The sequence below is a fragment of the Nyctereutes procyonoides genome, unplaced genomic scaffold (assembly GCF_905146905.1).
Source record: "Nyctereutes procyonoides isolate TBG_1078 unplaced genomic scaffold, NYPRO_anot_genome, whole genome shotgun sequence".
Taxonomy (NCBI): Eukaryota; Metazoa; Chordata; class Mammalia; order Carnivora; family Canidae; genus Nyctereutes; species Nyctereutes procyonoides.
Window position 1 is genome coordinate 7,078,453 of NW_026575021.1, and position 21,792 is coordinate 7,100,244.

Consider the following 21,792-nt stretch of genomic DNA (forward strand, 5'->3'; position numbering starts at 1 on the left):
TGCCCCCCACTTCTCCAGAGGGGGGAAATGGGAGTTGATAATCGACTGTACCTATATGAGGAAGCCTCCATAAAAATGCCAATAACATGGGGTTTGGAGAGCAAGGTGATGCACCCCAACTCCATGGGAACAGAATCCCCTATGGTCAGCACCCTCCCAGACCTCCTGTGCCACCCTGTACTTCTTCATCTGGCTGTTTATCTGTATCCTTTATCAAATCCTTTAGTAAACGTAAGCATAACTTAAGTTTCTCCCTAAGTTCTGTGAGCTTTTCTAGCAAGCAATAAAATCCAAGGGGAAAAATATCGTGGGAAACTCCAATTTGTAGCCAAATTGGACAAAGTTGTTGGTAATCTACTGTTTGCAATTGGTATTTGAAGTAGGATGGGAGCAGTCTTGTGGAACTGAGCCCTTAACCTGTGGGATCTGACACTAAGTTCACACAGATAGCGTTCAAATCCAGTTAAATTGTAGGTCTCCCAACTGGTGTCACAGATAATTGCTTGATGTGGAGAACCCCTCCTTCCCTGCTCCATTTGGTGACCAGAAGTGAAGTGTTTTGTGTGGGTCCCAAAGGAGAAACGCAGGAGGAAGACATAGGGGAGAACTGATAGGTTTTTCCAGTTCACTGTGTTGCTCTCCTACGGCCCTTCACACTTGGAGGATCTTCCAAAGACAATTTAACTTTTTATAAAGCTTTAAACTTGCTACTCTTTGCTGCCAAGGAAACATAAAAAGGCAACCTTCTACTTTTGTATTTTCTCCCAGTTATGCATATTGCCATCGAGATTCCCTAGAATTCTGGCATAATTCTCTTTTGAGGCCTTTCTCATGGAACAACCGGCGAACACTGCGGAGGACCACTCATCATGCGACCACTGCTAGATGACATTCTAAGTACTTAAAAATAACCAAAGTGTATTTAACTTCGTTTCCCATGAAATTGAAAGCAAATGGGTTTATTTTGTTGTTAAGTTGCCCCACCAAATTGATAAGCAATCACTTATAAACTAGCCAAGGAAAAGAACTTCCAGGCTTCCTTTGAGCCTTGAGTACTGTTTATCCTGAAGCCAAAGTGGAGACGCTGGCTTTTACCGCCCACTTCCCTAAAGTTATGCCTATGGGTTTTTATCCCCCATCATTTGAGGGTTTTCCATGAGGGCTCAGGTGCGAGATCCAAACTTCTCCCGTAAAGGAGGTTGTTTAGGGGCAGGTCTGCGGTCCTCTCCGGACCTGGACCTGGGCTTGTGAGGTGGGGACCAGCTCAACCAGGAGCGCAGGCCAAGGGCCTGTCCTAGAGCCGACCCGCAGCGCAGCCCGCAGGCGGGAACTCGTGCTCAAGAGCAGCCCCCACGTGCACAGCGACGCTTCTCAAACCTGCACCTAAGGGCACCTCCGTCCTGGTCGCCACCCTGAAGGTCTCCCTCCCTCCCGCTAAATTTCTTTTAGAGTCACATTCTTTTAAGAACGAATGTAAATATTACGTCGACCTCCACAGCTTATCCTTAGGAGTTTGCAAATAAAAATAGAAGTTCGTATCCCCCACCTCCATGCACGCGGTTTCTTTTTTAGCTGCATTATAGCACCTCCTTCCCCAACCCCAGCTAACCCGTGGGCTTCCATTTTTTAAAAATTTTTTGAACTTTTAAAATTTATTCATTATGAAAGAGAGAGAGAGAGAGAGAGAGAGAGAGACAGGCAGAGACACAGGCAGAGGGAGAAGCAGGCTCCCTGCGGGGAACCTGATGTGGGACTCGATGGGGACCTTGGGATCATGCCCTGAGCTGAAGGCAGATGCTCAACTATGGAGCACCCCCCACCTCGGGTGCCCCAAGCTGTTTACTTTAACAGCCCGCTTTCTTTTTTTTTTTTGTATATTTTTTTATTGGAGCTTGATTTGTCAATACATAGTATAACACCCAGAGCTTCCTTCCTAACTTAAGGAGCTTGTACGCGGGAAGGCCTAAAGCGCTGCCCACTCCGGCCGAGGGGCGGGGCCAGAGGCGGGTCAGGCAGGCGCCCCGCCCCCTCCGCGAGCCCCGCCCCTCCGTTAGCCCCGCCCGCATCCCGCCCCCGCAGCCTCGCGGGAGTTAGCGGAGTCCCCGGGGCGTCCCCGGAGAGGGCGAGCCCGGGAGGCTCCCGGGTGGCGGCGGCCGGTCCCAAGCCCGCGGCGGCGAGGGGAAGGCCCCTGCTGGCGGGCGGGGTCCTGGCGCTCCCCTGCGGACTGACCCGGTTACTCGAGAAGGTAACGACAGCGTCTCCGGTGTCCGCTCGCCGGGCCGGGGTCGCCTCCCCCGCGGGGGCCGCCTGGGGGCGCTGGTTCCGAAGCCCGCCGGGCCGCGGAGCGCCTTCGCCAGGCCCCGGGGTGAAGCGGCCGCGCCGCGAAGCCCGCTCCCCCCGCGAGTGCGCTCGGTGTCCTACGCGGGAGGATCGCTGCCTTCTCTCTGCTGAGGACCGTGTCTGTGCCGCTCACCCATCCCGCCCTCTTCGGCCCGCTGCGACTGACAGGTCCCGAGGTCTCCAAAACTACGAGATCGAAGAGGAGGGAGAGTCTGCGTTCTCTACATGTGCCTTTGGAGAATGCAGGAATCAGAGATTTGGCCCCTGGGGCTGATTTTAAGTGTCCCTCCGAGGGTCCCGGGGTGCAGCTTTGTGGAGACTCCGGAGGAAGACTCTGGTCTTGGGATTGGGGTCCCACAGCGTGGGTGAGAGAGGGGTTTGCTTTTTTGGTTTTGGTTTTCCTCCTCGGAGCTGGGTGAGGAATCGCATCTAGTGAGGGTCTGCCGCAGCAGCAAATCTCAGCCAATGTTGAGGTATACCCACTCTTGTTATTCAGCTACCCTTTCCTTTTTTTTTTTTTTTTTAAGATTTATTTATTTATTTATTCATAGACGGAGAGAGAGAGAAAGGCAGAGACACAGGCAGAGGGAGAAGCAGGCCCCATGCAGGAGCCCGATGCGGGACTCGATCCCAGGTCTCCAGGGTCACTCCCCGGGCTGCAGGCGGTGCTAAACCCCTGAGCCACCCCGCTGCCCCCTTTCATTTTTTATTAAAAAAAAAATGGAGTTTATAACTAACGTCCGGTGTTATATTACTTTCAGGGGGACAGTATAGTAATTCAACTATTCTGCACATTCCTTAACGCTCATCAAGATAAGTGTACTTTTAATCTCCTTTATCTAGTTCACTCATAACCTCCTCTTACCTCCCCTCTGGCAATCACCAGTTTTTCTCTGTTTTTAGGAGCCTATTGTTGTCTTTTTTAATTGTTTATTTCATTTTTTAAAAAAGATTTTATTTATTTATTCACGAGAGACACAGAGAAAGAGAGAGAGGCAGAGACACAGGCAGAGGGAGAAAGAAGCAGGCTCCATGCAGGGAGCCCGACGCGGGACTCGATCCCAGGTCTCCAGGGTCACGCCCTGGGCTGCAGGCGGCCGCTAAACCGCTGAGCCACCCGGGCTGCCCTAATTGTGCATTTCTTAAATTCCACATAGGTGTGAAATCATATGGTATTTGTCTTTCTCCATCTGACTTACTTCACTTAGCATTATACCCTCTAGGTCCATCCATGTTGTCACAAATGGCAAGATCTCATTTTTTATGACTGAGTATTATTCCTTTTAATAGATAAACCACATCTTTATCCATTCATTTATGAACACTTGGGTTGCTCTTGTAAATAATGCTGCAGTAAACATAGGGTTACATATAATTTTTGGAATTAATGATATATATATTTTTTAATTTGGGTAAATACCCAAAAGTGGGATTACTGGGTCATATGGTAACCTGTTTTTAAGTTTTTGGTTTTTGAGGAACTTCCATACTATTTTCTACAATAGCTGCACAATTTGCATTCCCACCAGCAGTGCACAAGGGTTACTTTTCCTCCACATCTTTGCTGATGCTGCCCCCTCCCCCGCCCCCATCTTTTTGATTCTTGCCATTATGACAGGTGTGAGGTGATAGCTCAGTGTGGTTTCGATTTTCATTTCTCTGGTGATGTTGATCATCTCTTCATGTGTCTGTTGGCCATCTGTACATGTTCTTTGAAAAATGTCTATTCAAAAAAAAGAAAAATGTCTATTCAGTTCTGCCCATTTTTAAAATCAAATTTTTGGGGATCCCTGGGTGGCGCAGCGGTTTGGCGCCTGCCTTTGGCCCAGGGCGCGATCCTGGAGACCCGGGATCGAATCCCACGTCGGGCTCCCGGTTCATGGAGCCTGCTTCTCCCTCTGCCTGTGTCTCTGCCTCTCTCTCTCTCTCTCTCTCTCTGTGACTATCATAAATAAATAAAAATTTAAAAAAAAATAAAATCAAATTTTTTTGATGTTGAGTTGTGTAAATTCTTTATGTATTTTTGATACTGACTCCTTATCAAGCATATCACCTACAAATATCTTCCCCCATTCAGTAGGTTGCCTTTTGTATTGTTGATGGTTTCCTTTGCTATGTAAAGCTTTTTATTTTGGTGTAGTCCCAATAGTTTATTTTTGCTTTTGTTTCCCTTGCCTGAGGAGATATATCTAGAAAAATGTTTCTATAGCTGACATCAAAGAAATGACTGCCCATGTCTTTTTCTAGAAGTTTTATGGACTCAGACCTCACATTTAGGTCTTTAATCCATTTTGAGTTCATTTTTGGGAATAGTATAAGAAAGTGGTCCAGTGTCATTCTTTTGCTTATAGTTGTCCAGTTATCCCAACACCATTTGTTGAACAGACTTTTTCCTATTGTGTATTCTGGACTCCTTTGTCATGGATTAATAGGCCATATATGTGCGGGTTTACTTCTGGGCTGTCTATTGTGTTCCATTGTTCTATGTATTTATTTTTGTGCCATTACCATACTGTTTTGATTACTATAGCTTTGTAGTATATTTTGAAATCTGGGATTGTAATACCTTCAGCTTCATTCTTTCTAAAGATTGCTTTGGCTACTCAGGGTCTTTGTAGTTCCAATCAAATTTTAGTATTATTTGCTCTGGTTCTATGAAAATGCTGTTGGTATTTTGATAGGGGTTTCATTAAATCTATAGATTGTTTTGAGTAGTATGGACATTTTAACAATTTGTTCTCCTGATACATTCATTTGTGTCATCCTCAATTTCTTTCACTAATATTTGATAGTTTGAAAAAAAATTGATAGTTTGTGGAGTATAGCCTCATTGGCTAAGTTTATTCCTAGATATTTTGTTCTTTTTGGGAAAATTGTAAATGGGATTGTTTTCTTAATTTTTTCTGCTACTTTCTGCTATATTAGTGTATAGAAATGCAACAGGTTTCTTTTTTTTAATTTTTTATTTATTTATGATAGTCACACACAGAGAGAGAGAGAGGCAGAGACACAGGCAGAGGGAGAAGCAGGCTCCATGAACCGGGAGCCCGACGTGGGATTCGATCCAGGGTCTCCAGGATCGCGCCCTGGGCCAAAGGCAGGCGCCAAACCGCTTCGCCACCTAGGGATCCCTGCAACAGGTTTCTGTATATTAGTTTTGTGTCCTGTGACTTTATTGAATTTATCAGTTCTAGTAGTTTTTTGGTGGAGTCTTTAGGGTTTTCTATATATAGCATTATGTCATCTGCAAATAGTGACAGTTTTGCTTATTTCTTACCAACTTTGATGCCATTTATTTCTTTATCCTGTCTGGTTTCTATAGCTAGGATTTCCAGTATTATGTTGAATAAAAGTGATGAGAGTAGATATCCTTGTCTTTTTCCTGTTCTTAAGGAAAACTCCCTGTTGTTCACACCCATCCCTATTCATTAATGACAAACACAAAAAAGGTTACCCTTACTTGATTTTGAACTTTGAGAAAATGTCAGATAAAAATGATGTGCACATTTATCTAGGCAGTCACCTGGATGTGGAATCTTTAGATTGCCCTTAACTAATGTTTGAATAGAAGTCTCAGTTGTGGATACCTTATAGCACTTGGGCAATGAGACACCTGATATAGGTACTTCTGAGGACACAATAATAGTAACATAACATTTATTGAGCATTTACTATGTGCTATGTGTAATTCTAAGTGAATTATATATATTATGTAACATAAAATGCTATTCTGAATGCTTTCATCCATTATTACTAAGTTTTGACAAGCATATAAAAGAGCTGCTATCATTAGTCCCACTTTATGGAGGAAAACTGAAACAATTTTTCAGGTAGGTCGGTACCTCCATTTTCCAGGTGCTATGAGTATTGGCTGCCAACAGCTCACAGCTATACCTTCTCTCAAGAATTGCCTCTTGATGAAGCTGCCCTGCCAAGAAATGCCCAGGAGGGTGAATCCCAAGACTCCCAGGTGTGGCCTGTAGTGAAAGGATGACAGATATTGGGGGTACCTCCTGCCTTAAAGAGGAACCCTTTTGCCATGTCATTTCTGCTCTATAGCAACCAGTGGATCAAGCTGGGGTGGACTGCAGCTGGACCCACATCTTTCCCTTGCTTCTTTCCTTTTCCTCATCCTGTTTACTTCACTTACAGTTTTTACCTGAGAACCTCAAATCATTTGCAAAAAAATCCTCATCTCAAGCTCTGTTTCTGTGAAACCCAGCCTATACAACTACTCTGCTACATTGGGTTGTGAGATTTTCATAGTTTTATTCCTTATTCACTAGACATATGTATTTCTATGAGAAGACAGACAATCCACTGTTTCAAATATGTGTCAGATGGCTTTCTCTTTTTTTAACATAATGAAATATATTACAGGAGCTTTGCTGCTAATCTAGTGCTTTACTGTGTAAAGAAAATGATAGAATGACTTCTCTTCTTGGTCACTCCTGACTGTGGGAGATACACCTTTCCATCGTAACCCTTCAGCCCAAGATTGCTACCTTGTGGTGTAGCTCAGACATGGTTAGGATATTCGGAGACACTGCCAAAAGCTCTGGCAAAAGCAACTCAGAGGGAACACAATGAGAGCAATAGTTTTATATGATCTGGCATTCAAAAACATAGTTTTGTCAGCTTTGCTTTATGCTCCTGCTCAGCCTCTATAAATCTCTTTCATCAATGTCTTGAGATCCTAGCCAGACCGGGTTCACAGGTATCTTTCTCCTCTCACTCTTTGGTACTTTTTGGAGGATTCTTAGGGCACAACACTGATGGCTTAGCTTCATCTGGCCCTTGATCTCAATGGTCTAGATCCTCTCTGCCCAATAGAAATATAATACAAGCCACAAATGTGAGCCACTTATATAATTTTAAATTTTCTAGTAGCCACATTGAAAAAGGGGATAAAAAAAGGTGAAATTATTTTTAATAATGAATTTTCAGCCCATATCTCTAAAACGTGATCATTTCAACAGGTAATCTATATGAAAATTATTGAGGAGATATTTTACATTCTGTTTCATACTAAGTCTTTGAAGTCCAGTGGGTATTTTACACTTCTAGCACACCTCAATTTGTACTAGCCCTATTTACATTTTGGACAGTGCCAGTCCAGATATAGCATCATGGCTTGCATCCAAAATTAATGAAGTGTTCTGGGGATTAGAGGAGGAATATTATTTTTATTCTGGACACACTGAGTTTGGGTAAGCATTCCTGTGGACAGTGACAGTAGGCTTTTGGAAATGCAGTTCTAGAGCAGCAAGACAGCATTTTCCAACTTAATTTGTCAGAGCAACATATAACTGCCTTCATAGTAGGCTACCCACTTCCCCTTGTTTTTTGAATCCATACCTTAGAGTTCTTTCCCAGACCTAACTTGCACATGAACCTGTATATGATGTACTCCAATTTATCTCCATGTTAGATTGTTTTCTTATACATGTACTCTATACTTACTTATTTTTTTTTAATATTTGTATTGTCTTCCCTTTGGGTACATTGAAAAGAGTTGAGCAGAAGAATGAGCATTGTTTTACTTGAACATAAAGAATCATTCAGCTAATGAACTAGTATGCTCATTCAGCATGAGCAATCATTCTAAATATAATTTGGTTAGTATTTTTTATCTATTTTAATAGCTATGTGGTTTTAAGAATAGCAAAATCTGTAATATCTTAAAATTTTTTTTCTGATATAAAAGTGATGACTAGTAATGTTATCTCCTTCACAAAAGTGTGTTTTTTTGTTTTGTGTTTTGTTTTTATGGTGGCAATACTCAGTGTTTCAAGGATATGGGGAAATGGACACTTTCATCCATTGCTGGTGGAAATGTAAATTTCTTCAGGGATTATGGAGGGCAATTTGACAATGTATATACAATTCAAAATGTGCATACCTTTGTCTCTGCAGTTCTAGTTTTAGAAATTTACCCCATGAGAGTAATTGGATTAGTGCACAAATTCGTATGTGGAGGAATGCTGATCCTATTATAATTTATAATTTTTAAAGGAAACAACATAATTTCAACAGCTATTTATTGGGTGCCTACCTCTGCTGGGCATTGTAGTAGGTACGGGCTATAGTAATTAATCAGATATAGTTAGTCCCTGCCTTCATGTAGTTTATGGTATAGGAAAGAAGACAGCCAATTAAACATTCATTAGTATTAGCATTCCAGTGCTAATGGTATGCACTGTGGTTGAAATGCATATAAAGGGAACTGAATGCAGACATGGTGAAGCAATGAATAAGGGTTAAGTGGACTTTCATTAGATTTTCACTTTTAAATGTAAACATATGACTTATATAATGAGAAAATTGTAGCTTTTTAAAAATTGGAAATAAGATAATACAAGTTAAGTGTAGGAAATTTGGCAGTTACAGAAAGGTTATAAAGAAGAAAATAAAAATGACTACAAATTCCATCCCTAAGATGACAGATGGTCAGTTGTAACAATTTGGTATATATCCATCCATTATTTTTTTCTTTTTTGATTTTATTTATTTAAGTGACACAGAGAAAGAGAGTGAACACAAGAGAGGGAGCAGGAGAGGGAGAAGCAGGCTCCCCGCTGAGCAGGGAGCCCAATGCTGGCCTCTATCCCAGGAATCCAGGATGATGATCCAAGCAGAAGGCAGATGCTTAACCCACTGAGCCACCCAGGTACCCCTCCCTCCATTTTTTATATGCATATGAATGTATTGGCTCTTTTCACAGTGATACATGTTTCATAGATCTGTTTGAAATTTTAATATATTTAATATTGAAAATAATTTGAGTTACTGCTTATATATATATTCTATCATAAAGTGAAATTTAATTGTGAAAATTACAGTTTATTATGCTTCAGAGAGTTAAATTCCTATATTTAGCTCCTATGCATTTGGGGAATATGTTGGCATCAAATAATTCACTTTTTTCTGTTCTTAAAAAAATTTGATGCAATTAAATTATTAATCATATCAATAATATTTTTCTTCTGGTTGCTGGCATTCATTTGAGATTATAGGGTCAAACTGGTTAAAAGTTCATTTTTCATGAGCTCATGTGAATAACATCCCATTAGAACCGTGCCAGCCAAGATGGGAGTGTTAATTTGCTTTACATTATATGATGTAGTTCCCAATGTCAGCAGGAGGTATGGTGGAGCAAAGTTACTTGACTTAATTATTATGTATTGTATCATCTTTGCTATATTGCTTTGTACACTATGGTGCTGCTGTCATTGATTCTTTTTTTTTTAAGCTGCTAAAAACCAGAAGAATTAAGTCAGCAAATTCTGTATGTCATTCATAGGTATGTTAAATAACCAAGAGAGTCTCTTGCTTATATAGAAAGCCTAAAGATATAAACTACTTTCATGAGTTAATACATGTAAAATGTTTGGAATAGTGCCTGAAACATACTAAGTGCTCAATAAATTATTATTATTATTACTACTACTGTTAATAGCAAAGAAGTTAACAGAATAAGTCTTGGAGTATGTTAGATCTATGTTCAGATTCTCATCAATGAGTATGGAGTGTGAAGAGTAAACTGATATCAAGATAATAGAGGGTAATCATACTTTTATGTTGATGCCCAAGACCTGGAATAAAATGTTAAAGAAACATAGTCTAGGGCGGCCCCAGTGGCGCAGCGGTTTGGCGCCGCCTGCAGCCTGGGGTGTGATCCTGGAGACCAGGGATCGAGTCCCACATCCGGCTCCCTGCATGGAGCCTGCTTCTCCCTCTGCCTGTGTCTCTGCCTCTCAGTCTCTCTCTCTCTCTCTCTCTGAATAAAAGAAATAAATCTTTAAAAAAAAAAAGAAACAGAATCTATTGGGTATATAAACTCAACTGAACTGAGTTGCATTTTACCTTAGAGCATAGCCCTTAGTCTGTAACACTATTTTGAAACTGAATTCCCTAGATGAAAAGGACTACTGAAGCTCTTGAATAGGTTTATGAAGTCTTTTTGATGATTGTGATCTCTGAGTTGACATGAGATTGAACTAGATTTATGGGGTGACTCATATTCATAACTCAAGAAATAGCTTTTCATCATGTAAACAATTCTCAACTTGTATAATGATTTTATTATCTTAGTTATAAGTGAACTTGTCTATCTGTAACATCACCAGTGAATTCCATACTTGGCACTTCAATTGTTTTAAGTAAATCTATTTCTTAAAGTTATTTCAGCAAAGTTTATGTGTAAAGTTAAAATTACATAAAAATAACATGTTCCCTAGGCTATAAATCCTGTCCAAATTTTTAGAAGAAATTGTGTATATGAGTACAGGAAGAATGCATTCAATGTAAATACACTTTGTTTTACAGAGCAAAGATTTCAAAAAGCTGAAAGTACTGATGTTCATTCAACCCAAAGAAGCCAAGAAAAATCTCAGAGAGGTAAAGAAATAAAAAAGATTTTTTTTCTGATATATGATTATTCCAATATATGAAACATATTATTCTAATATGTTATCATTATGCTTTTCTGTTATTTTAAACAAATACAGGTTAGCACTATAAAAACATAATGCCAAATTATTTTTCTTATATTTCTATGCTCCTAATCCTTGTCTTGATTTTTGGATTTTAGGAAACAAAATGGGATTAAATAAAGAGGGTTGGAATATTTATATTTTCTTTTTTTCTTTTATATTTATATTTTCTTTTGGTTTGGTGAAGCTGTTCTTTTCTTTCATTTATTTTATCCATTGATTAAAGAAATATTTATCTTTGGGGTAATACTATGTGTCACATTTGAGGTATGTATTTGAGATCATTGATTTTGAATAAAAATAAATTTATTTAAGCCTATTAAAATGTTTTCTGTAATTTTAACTTACTAATCTTTGAACAAACTTCAGTGATCTGTTATATAGATATGTATTTCTGCCTCTGAGAGAGTAGGTGGACCTTCTCTGCTTCTATTAAAATTTTAATATACTTAGGTAAATTGGATTTACATTTGTCATTTTTTAGCCTTTAAAGGATGTTTTGTAAACCAACCTATAAAGTAAAAAGAGGTATTGATTTTTAAACATTTTAAGATTATGAAGCATTTCAGAGTATCCTAAAAAATAAAGTGCTGTATTATAAGTATTCATCATCTTTGGCATCAGATGGTTCTAAAAGTCAATATTTTCTGTGCTTGTCAAATTGTCTTGAATCCACCTATGCCGTTTTAGCTTGGGAGAATCTAACCCTAGTAAATATCACAGCCATGGAAGTTCTTCTACTAAGAGCTGAAATTCTTGTGTGAGTACAGATAGTTCTCAACAGTGAATTTATAACTTGGAAAAGTAGTATAAACAAACATGATGGAGGTTAAATTTATCTTTCTTATGGAAACTATTTTAAGTAGAGAATTATGTTCCTGAAGGTATAAAAATAGACGTATTTACTCAACTCTTTATGAATCATAGACATACTATGAAGTATATAGTTTCTTGACTATGCATAAGGCAATAAAGATGGTATTAAATTACCAAGCACTTGTAATGTACTGGCAGACATCACCAGAAAAGGTATTCCAGGGTAAACAAGTGCTGAGGGGATTAGAGGATTCTGATGGCGGGATGGCTTTCTAGGGTCAAGAGCTGAGAGCAGGGCATCTTATCCAGTAAGTAGCACCCTGGCTTCTAATTATTGTCACCCCATGAACCCTTTGTGGGTTTTTTTTTTTGCCTATTAACAGAAGTCATTTATTAATAGTTAATTTATCTCCCTGCTTTTACAAATAAAAAAGATGTCTGTCAATCAGCACTTTGGTTCATGCTGAGTTGCCATGATTCCAGCTATAGCAAATGAAAGTTATATTATTCTGGGCAGCTTTATTACAGGTAAATTAATGTACTCATTGATTTTTTGGAAATATTCAAAGTCCAAAAATTCCTGCTCACCCCTCGATCTCAGTTAATTCTTTATGTAGTCCTAGAAGTGACACTTTGGAAATCCCTGTTCTAGATGTTGTCAAAAAGAGACTAGTAGGGATGTATAGTTTGTATGTAATCAGGTAGGAATAATTCAGGGAATAAAAGGACTGTAAACTAGATAGTATCCCCTGCCTTGTCCTAAAGATAATTGTGTACCTGAATGCTACATGCATTTTAGGTAAGGAGAAAGTGCTGAGGTGAACATAACTGCATTCTTTATGCTTTAAGCATCTTTTTACAAAGTGCCAATTACCAACTTCCATTTGCTTCATCCCACCTCAGTCGTCCACCCACCAGTGCTAATCTATATCCATGATGTAGTGGCTAGGAGGAGGAAGGGATTGATTCTTCTTTGTGTACTCTGGGGTCTGCAGCTGGTTGTGTAGGGCCATCTCATAGAGCAACAATGAGACAGATAACCTAGCCAAATTCCTGGGAGATTTTAGTTTGGGCAACTTATATGTTCAAACTGCACAGGTGAGTTACAACTGGTTAATACCGATATGTTATTTTTAGTTTAAGTCATCTGGGAGTGAGACCCACTGATTTCAAGTACTGAGTTGAGTGTAAGCCCTTAGTTTTACCTGAAGCTAAAAAAAAATTAAACTTTTTATTTTGATAATTTTAGATTTACAGAAGAGTTTTAGAGACGCTACTGATAGTTCCTATATACTCTCTTACCCAGCTACCTGTTAACTACATGTTAACATTTCATGTAGTCATGGTACAGTGATCAAAACTAGGAAATTAATTTTGGTTCAACAAATGCAATTAACTACAGACTATTTGTATTTCTGTTATTTCAGTGGTATTTCAGGCTTTTTTTCTGTTCCACAATTCAGGTCAGAATACCACACTGCCTATAGTTGTCACATCTCCTTATTCTCCTTCAATCTGTGACAGCTCCTGAGATTTTTTTTGTCTTTAATTACTTTTGAAGAGTACTGGTTAGATGTATTGTAGTGTGTTCTTCAGGTTGGGTTTGCTTTTTTTTTTTTTTTACATGGTAAGACTGAGGTTGCAGATTTGGGGTAAATGAAATCAATATATCTTATTAATGTTGATCTTAGCCTTTTTCACTTGGCATAGGTTGTGTGGCCAGGTATCTCCACTGTAAAGTTTCAATTTTCCTCTTTCCATACTTGGTTCTTTGGGGTAAGTTGCCAAGTCTCGACCACTGGAGTTATTAAGTCTAGTCTAGGGGATCTAAGATCCATCTCCTAGAGGGAGTATTTAAGAAATTGGAGACATATGTTAAAAGCACCACAGTTATTAATAAATATTTGATGAGAGATATTATGAGGCCATGTGGATACCCTGTTTCTCTCTAAAGTTTCACTTACAAATTTTAGTATTCATCAGTGGATGTTGCCTGTAGCAATTATTACTTTGGTACTGTGAAAACAAATAATGGAAACCTCAATAAAGATGGAGTCCAAAAATCCTGAAGGGGAAGCTCTCACACACTATCACTCAGACCATAACCAGGAGGAAACTTAGATATGTAAATACCCCAGTACAAGGAAGAGTTTCACCTTGTCCAGCAACAACCCAGCCATTGAGAAACTGCCACACTCTGCTGTTGAAAGGTGTTGCTACGCTGAATCCTTTGAAAACAGCCCCTTCTAGCTTCTTCCTTTCCTCCCTAAAAGCAGACCCCCCTCTTCTGTTCTCTGGACTTGCCTATCATTCTCCATAGTTTGCTTGTCCCGCACTACGATTCTCTGCTATTCTTGAATAAACTCATTTTGCTAGTGCAATGACTGGCTGTTTTTTTATTTATTGGTTTGTTTTTTTAAAGCCAACAGCTAATGATGATGTTCCATTTCCCCCTTTCTTCCTGTAATTTAATTCTTCTGTAGGAAGAATTGCCTCTTTTCATTTATTAACACACTTGTATATTTGTATCTGTATAGTCTCATGGATATTTATTGACTTTTGGATATTTATTTATTTATCTATTTTTTAAAAATATTATTTATTTATTTGTTCATGATAGTCACAGAGAGAGGAGAGAGAGGCAGAGACACAGGCAGAGGGAGAAGCAGGCAGAGGGACACAGGCAGAGGGAGAAGTCCTGGGACTCCGGGATCGCGCCCTGGGCCAAAGGCAGGCGCCAAACTGCTGAGCCACCCAGGGATCCCCCAGGATATTTATTTTATTTTTTGGGTTATAATTATTATCATTGTTTATTGCATTGTTCAAATTATCCCAGGACTGACCATCAGGTGCTCCTAAGAGTTGGTTCCTGTGTCACTTCAAGGAACCCATATCTTGTTTTCTTTTTAAGCACTAACGTACTTTCTGGCACTCTAAGATGCTTCTCCTGGCTTTTCTCTTGTGTTTTCTGTGCTCTAACCCAAGAATCCATAATTTTTTAAGAATCGTGGATCCTTTGATTGGAGAATGATATTTAGAAACCCGAATCTGGCCTTTCGCTGTTCTTGTTGCAACTAGAGAGTCATTATTTCTAGACCCTCTCAGTGTGTAGAGCTAGCATATGTTTGTATGTATTTTAACCCTGTATCTATTTCTTTATATATTCATCTGTATATATATTAAAATAAACATAAGTTCATACTGGTATCTTTAATTCCAGACTGTTACCACAGGGTTTATTCTGGCATTCCCCTTTGCTTGTTTGTAATTTCTTTCTTTCATAGATACAAACCTGGCTGTCATTGTCTGCAATATATTTACTTACTTGTTCAATTCTAATATGTGTGGAAAGTAGTTTTAGAATTGCTAAACTGGACCTGTGTGAGATACATATTTACCAACTAGAGTGCAGTGTTTTGTTTTTAGCCTTCTTTTTTTTTAATTTATTTTTTATTAGCCTTCTGTCTTTAGCCTTATAGTATCAAAATTCTATTATACAAAGGTATTTATCCATGAAATCAGGGATCAGCGGGTGAGTGGATAAACAAACTGATAGATATATACAACTAGGCAATAAAAAGAAACCATTGATTCATGTGAGACAGGGAGATCTTAAATGAATTTTGCTTAGTCAGACATAAGAAGCAATGTATTGTGTGATTCTATTTATATGATATTTTGGAAGGCAAAACTGTAAGGAAAGAAAACAAATCAGTGGTTGCTAGAATTGAAAGTTGGAGAATGGGTTACCTAGGAGTGGAATTGCTGGATCATATGATAATTTTATAGCTTTTTTAGTAACTGCCTAAACCATTTTCCACAGCAGCTGCACCATTTTACATTCCTACCAACAATGCCCAAGGGTTCCAGTTGTTCCAATTTCTTCATGTCCTCTCCAATACTTGTTGTTTTTGCTTCTTTACTTTTTTAAATTATAGCCATCCTAGTAGGTATGATGTAGTAACTCATTGTGGTTTTTATTTGCATTTCCCAAGTGACTAAGAATGCTAAGCATCTTTTCATGTACTTACTGGTCAATTGCGTATCTTCTTTGGAGAAATATCTATTTAAGACCTTCACCTATTTTTGAATTAGCTTGTCTTTTGTTACTGAGTTGTAGGAATTCTTTATGTACTCTAGATATTAAATCCTTGTTAGATATATAATTTGCAATTTTGCCTTATTCTATATGTTATTTTCCTTTCATTTTCTTGATAATGTCATTTGATACAAAAAAGTTTTTAATTTTGATGAAGCCAAATGTATTTATTTTTTTGCTGCTTGTGCTTTTGGTGTTCTATCTAATAATCTATTACCACACCCAGGGTTCAGCCCTATGTTTTCTGGTTTAATAGCATTTAGGTCTTATATTTAGGTCATTGATCCACTTTGAGTTAATCTTTCTATATGGTATGAGGTGATATGAGAATATCTTTATTTTTAGACCTTTGAAAATGCAAACATTTTAGAGATTTAGGAGTCACATTATAGTTTTTTCTTAAAAATAGCAGACAGAAGCAACATTAACCTATATTAAAACTTAATATTTTGGAAGAGGGAAAAAGACATCTTTGAATTTCTCACTGTTAATATCTTTCAATGAAAGACTCCCAGGCATTACCAGATTTAATTTTTTTCTGGCCTGTGATTTATTCTGATTTCTTCGCTGAGCAAGCTAGGTTCTGATGAGTTCCTTACCAGTTTCATCACAGAGGTAGGGAGCCTAACAGCATGGATTTTCATGAGTATTTGGGAAGACCACTTCCTCACTATCAATGTCTCCTTCTCCTTCTCTTCCACAGGAGAAGTTTTGCTCTATTAGGATCATGCCAAATTCTTATGAATCCAGATAAGGAAGATTGTTTTTTTAAAAGATTTATTTATTTACTATTTTAGAGAGAGGGGAGTGTAGAGGGAGAGAGAGAATCTCAGACTCCCCACTGAGCTCAGAGTCTGTCATGGCGCTTGATCCCACTACCCTGAGATCATAACCTGAGTTGAAATCAAGAGTCAGATGCTTAACTGACTGAGCCACCCAGATGCCCCCCAGATAAGGAAGATTGTAACTGCCAACGTCTACCACATAAAAAAAATGGCTACACTTTGGAGAACACATAAAATCAACTCTAGTTTTTGTTATCAGAGGCTTTGCAGGGATCTGAGCTAATACAGACGTCATAATCATTTTCTTTTAACTCTTCTCTAAGCTATTATTTGTTTATTTTCTTTTTTTTTAAGACTCAACTATATCTAAAGAAGAATAGGTCATTTCGTAGTTTGCAAAATGAAGTGCAGCTCCAACTTTGCCAGACAACATTCTATCAAGAGTAAGTGATGCAAAAATGTTTTATCTAGGACTGCTAAGAAAAACAGTGGCAGATAGTATGTAGAGTTTAACAATACTTAAAGACAAAAGACATGTTACAAATTCAATATTGACCAAGAGAAATATGTAGTAGTTTGGGATTTGTACTTGGAACTCTGTAATGTAATGATGAATTTTCAAACCACAAAAGGAGACTAAAACTGAAAACAGGATGAAGCCCAAAATTTATTCTAAGCAAGATAACAAAACAATAAAAAAATGACTGGACCACTATAACAGTCCTCTTATTTATCTAGAATGAGAAAAACATGCAAAATGTATTAAGTAAAGTACTCTAAATTTTGTGATAAAAATCTGAAGTTGACACACAATTTGAGGCTGTCCAGTCTTTTGAACTTGACTGCATTTTGAAATGGTTACATTTTTGTTGTTCCCAATAATGTAAACCCAACCATCATAATGAGGAATATAAAACCAAACCAAAACAATAAAACAAAAACCTAACCTTTTCCAGTCCCTTTCCTCACCTTTCTTGTAGGGTCTGGATACATGATTTAGATTCTGACAGATGTATTTTCATGAAATTAATATATATGGGGGAAAAGGTAGGACATGGGGCATCCATTTTGGTGCTGCAGGAATTGGCAAAAACCACATGATTCTTTGTTCAGATGTGGTGGCTCCAATTTCCTGACTGTGATGGCAACAGTATGTTTCTGGGGTCTGTTTAGCATCTTCACCAAGTTGTTCCTGGAAGTTTGGCCAGAAACTATTTCACTAACCTTTCCAAAGATTCTGTAAACTATCTGATAGCTGTAGTAAATCCTTTCTTTCTTAAACCAGTCAGAGTGGATTCTGTTGTCTGCAACCCAGGACCCTATTTAATATAAGATCCACTGTGTATGTGAGTCTTTCTTGGAAAAAGTTAAATAATGTCGCATTAATGGAAAGTTTCACTTTATAAATCATGAATATTTAGAATGGAAAGTCACTTTTATTAAGTACCAGTTCTCTTTCTCTCTGTCTCTCAAGTAAATGTATAAATAAATAAAATCTTTCACCAGTTCAATGAATATTGATATTAATATTTATTCAAATTTACCCTTTTAAATGGAGAATCAAACAAAAAATCCATGTATCTAAGACTAGTTAATGATGCACATAGATTCTTCTTATAGTGCAATATACAATATACATATATGGCCATATGTGTATATTGATTTCCAAATGTGAAAGTATTAAATCTTTCTTTTTGTATTTCTAACAAAAATACTCTAATTTTTGTATTTGCTGAGTTAGAGCAATTGTTCATATAGGCCTAACAAGACAAAAATTCTTAAGGAAGATGATGATTCCAATAAAACTGTAAATATTCACATATGCTTCAAGTATATGCTCTGGAAGTATAAAATTAAATGTTTTAGCATGAGAAACCTATTTAGTATTGGCATTCTTTCACATCACTCAACCAGGCTATTGAAGAATCATTCTGGAGTTACTGTATAATATAAAAGTAGAGTACAGACCCATGTGAATATTTTATAGTTTATTGTATGGGTGGGTATTCTTAAATTTTAATGCTGCAAAAGAAATAGGTAGCCCTGGAATCCTTGTGTCAATGAGATATAGAGGAGGTTGGTGATCCAATTAGTATAATGGGCATCTGGCAGCCAAATGATGCACTTCAAAACCTGGCTGAGAAAGACTGGCCCTCATCCACACTTTCATAATATAAAGGAGAGAGAGAAAACAGGATGTGGAATCCTCTTGTTCTTTCTGTGCTGCTTTAAATCCAATAGAGTCCTTGAAAACCAGACATTTTCTATTATAATGCTTGTCATCCATATATTACTTCTCCATTCCACATGACTTCTTCCTTTTTCATACTTATCCTTGGCTTTACTTTCATGATTCCATGGTGGTCATGTTGACTATTTTCCTATTCTTAGTTCATAGAAACCACCATTATCTTAAGGATATTTCTATGATATGGGAGTTACTTCAGCAATTTTTAATCATTTTTCCAATCTGCAGATGCAAGTAGTGGTTTTTCAAATTGTTATCTATTAACATAAACACTAGAAAACCAGGAGTCTTCACATTTTAATCTTGTGGTTTTCTTTCCAAAGACAGTGAAAAATATAACATGGTAAAATTTCCTCCTTGCATTTTCTTCCTTTGGAACTAGAATCGTAATTCTTTAAATAAACATGTAACCTTACATTAAAATTTTATTCATTTGTATCATTATGCCCTTTATGTTGGATACAATCAGATATGAGCCTCTTGCGCTCCTAAGCGTCTTGCTGAATGTGCCATAATCCCAAGGTATTGGCTGTTCTTTAACCTGGGCCACTTCTCAGGATTGATTACATAGCTGGCAATCCTGAGAAGATAATACATTGTAGTTTTTGTATTACACCTCGTCTTCTTCCAGACAAACATACTTGCTTACTGCTTGTTATAAAAGCAGCAGATTCCCTAAGCTTAGGTTCTCCTCTGTGAACCACCCCTCTGCATATGCAGGCTCCATTAGGCCCTCCACATTTCCCTGTGGGACTTGGGCACTGGTACAACTGTATTGCTACTCCTGTTATTTTTTTTTAATTTTTTTAAATTTATATATGGTAGTCAGAGAGAGAGAGAGAGAGAGAGAGAGAGAGAGGTAGAGACATAGGCAGAGGGAGAAGCAGGCTCCATGCACCGGGAGCCCGACATGGGATTCGATCCCGGGTCTCCAGGATCGCGCCCTGGGCCAAAGGCAGGCGCCAAACCTCTGCGCCACCCAGGGATCCCGCTACTCCTGTTATTCCTTTTGCTGTAGCTAGTAACATCCTTTGTCTCTGACTCAAGAGTCTCATATCTTCTGTTAGCATCCACAAAACTGGCAGGCTTACTTAGTTTGAATAGTTATTTTGGTGAGAGCTTTTCTGCTTCTAACTCTCCTTCATGGGATCAAACTTATTGAAGTAGGGCAAAATCCATGTTTTATAAAATACCTTCCTTTTGAACAATTCAAATCACTGTTATATATTATATTTTTCCCCTAAAACACTTTTATGAAGTATATAGATACAAGTTAATCCCATTTGATAAATGAGGAATTGGCGATAGAGATTAAGTGATTTCCTCAAGATCACTTAATTCATAACACATTAAATGCTGGAATTCAGGCTTTCTCACTGATAACACAGGGATTGGAGAGTCTGTAATATATAATACTGTCATTTTTCTTCTCACTAACATTCTTTGTAATAGTACCTGTCAAATTTAGAATACGGAATTTAGGGGATCCCTGGGTGGCGCAGCAGTTTGGCGCTGCCTTTGGCCCAGGGCGTGATCCTGGAGACCCGGGATCGAGTCCCACGTCGGGCTCCCGGTGCATGGAGCCTGCTTCTCTCTCTGCCTGTGTCTCTGCCTCTCTCTCTTTCTCTGTGTGACTATCATAAATAAATAAAAATTAAAAAAAAAGAATACAGAATTTATAATTAGTATTCTTCCAGAAAGGAAGAACTCTTGGTAGTATAATTACTAACTGAAAATCTGAAATTATTTAGACTTCCTAATATTTCATAAAACATATTCTGTTCCAACATTCATAAACATTACTCATATAAAAAACTAAATAATGTTTGCTCTTAGCCTCAAACACAGTGTTTCTCACAGTGCAATCCTCATCAAAATGATCTGGAGAGCGTCTTAAGACTATCGGTTGCACCCCAGACCTACCAAATCTGAATTTCTAGAGTATAAAGGAATTTTGAGTATTTTTTTAAAAATCAGATCTCCCAGGTGATTTTTTTTATGGCCATTAAAGTTTACCATGCATTACAACCAGGGAGAGATTGTTTCTATAGACTAGGGGTGGGCAAACCACCATCCTTTAGCTAAATACCTACAAATAGAGAAAAGTAGCAGATTTACAAAACTGTTTCTGAATATAGTACTTATGAAAAATCTTGATAAAAGAAATGCAAATCAACACCAAATTTACGTTTCTCAGAAAGCCAAATGTCTTCCCTTACATCATCAATTTAGCAGTAGTGGTTTAAAAATGCTTATATTTTGTGAAATAGCAGGTTTATCTAAGGAATTCATTCATCTAGAGATCTTCTGTTCTGTGGTTGTGCAACACCTCCTTTTGCCTATTCATAAATCCACTCGATATATATTCATTGAGTACCTACTTTCTGAGCCAAGTGCCATTCTAGGCACTGATGTTACAGAGTATACAAGTTGGCTAGAATCCCTGCCTTTAAGGTCTGTATTAGAAGAGGATGATAATTGCTTCTTAACAAAAAGTAAGATTCTTTATGGAGGAAGATAAAAGGATTTTGTTTGCGATCAGTGACTCCAAACTTGCCATTTTGCAGAAGAAATATGTTTTTAAAATATTTTTTATTTCCAGATTTGAAGTTGAAAGTATGGTTCTAAGATAAGGACATGTACCAAAGGAATGCTGCTTGATTTTTGCTGGACACTTAAAGGTCATGTCAAGTAATACAAGCAGGAACAAAAATACCAACTCTGAAATTTTAAGTGAATTTGAAGAAGGTGACATTATAAGGGTAAATATTGTCTGAGTTTCTCCGTCTCCCAGTATTATTTATTTATATCTTTTTTTTTTAAAGATTTTATTTATTTATTTGAGAGAAAGAGAGAGTGAGCATGAGTTGGAGGAGGGGCAGAGGGACAAGCAAACTCCATGCTGAGTGGAGCCCAAGGCAGGCTCAATCCCAAGACCCTGAGATCATGACCTGAGCTGAAGTCAGTTGCTTAATTGACTGAGCCACCCAGGTGCCCCTCATCATTTTT

The 21,792-nt window shown here is 38.1% G+C and overlaps 1 protein-coding gene across 2 annotated transcripts in view; it reads left to right on the plus strand.

The window, feature by feature from the left end:
- The first annotated feature begins 2,116 nt into the window (after window positions 1-2,116).
- The window catches only part of NMU (neuromedin U), a 177,612-nt gene continuing 157,936 nt past the window's right edge, over window positions 2,117-21,792 (plus strand). Inside the window, exons 1-3 of one of the 2 annotated variants that reach the window (XM_055339257.1) lie at window positions 2,117-2,245; window positions 8,857-9,010; window positions 10,669-10,740. In XM_055339257.1, coding sequence (XP_055195232.1) covers window positions 8,935-9,010; window positions 10,669-10,740 — 148 coding nt within the window. In that variant the 5' untranslated portion in view covers window positions 2,117-2,245; window positions 8,857-8,934. Of the gene's footprint in view, window positions 2,246-2,339; window positions 2,706-8,856; window positions 9,011-10,668; window positions 10,741-21,792 lie in introns of those variants that run through there. The other variant, XM_055339266.1, reaches the window with a different exon arrangement.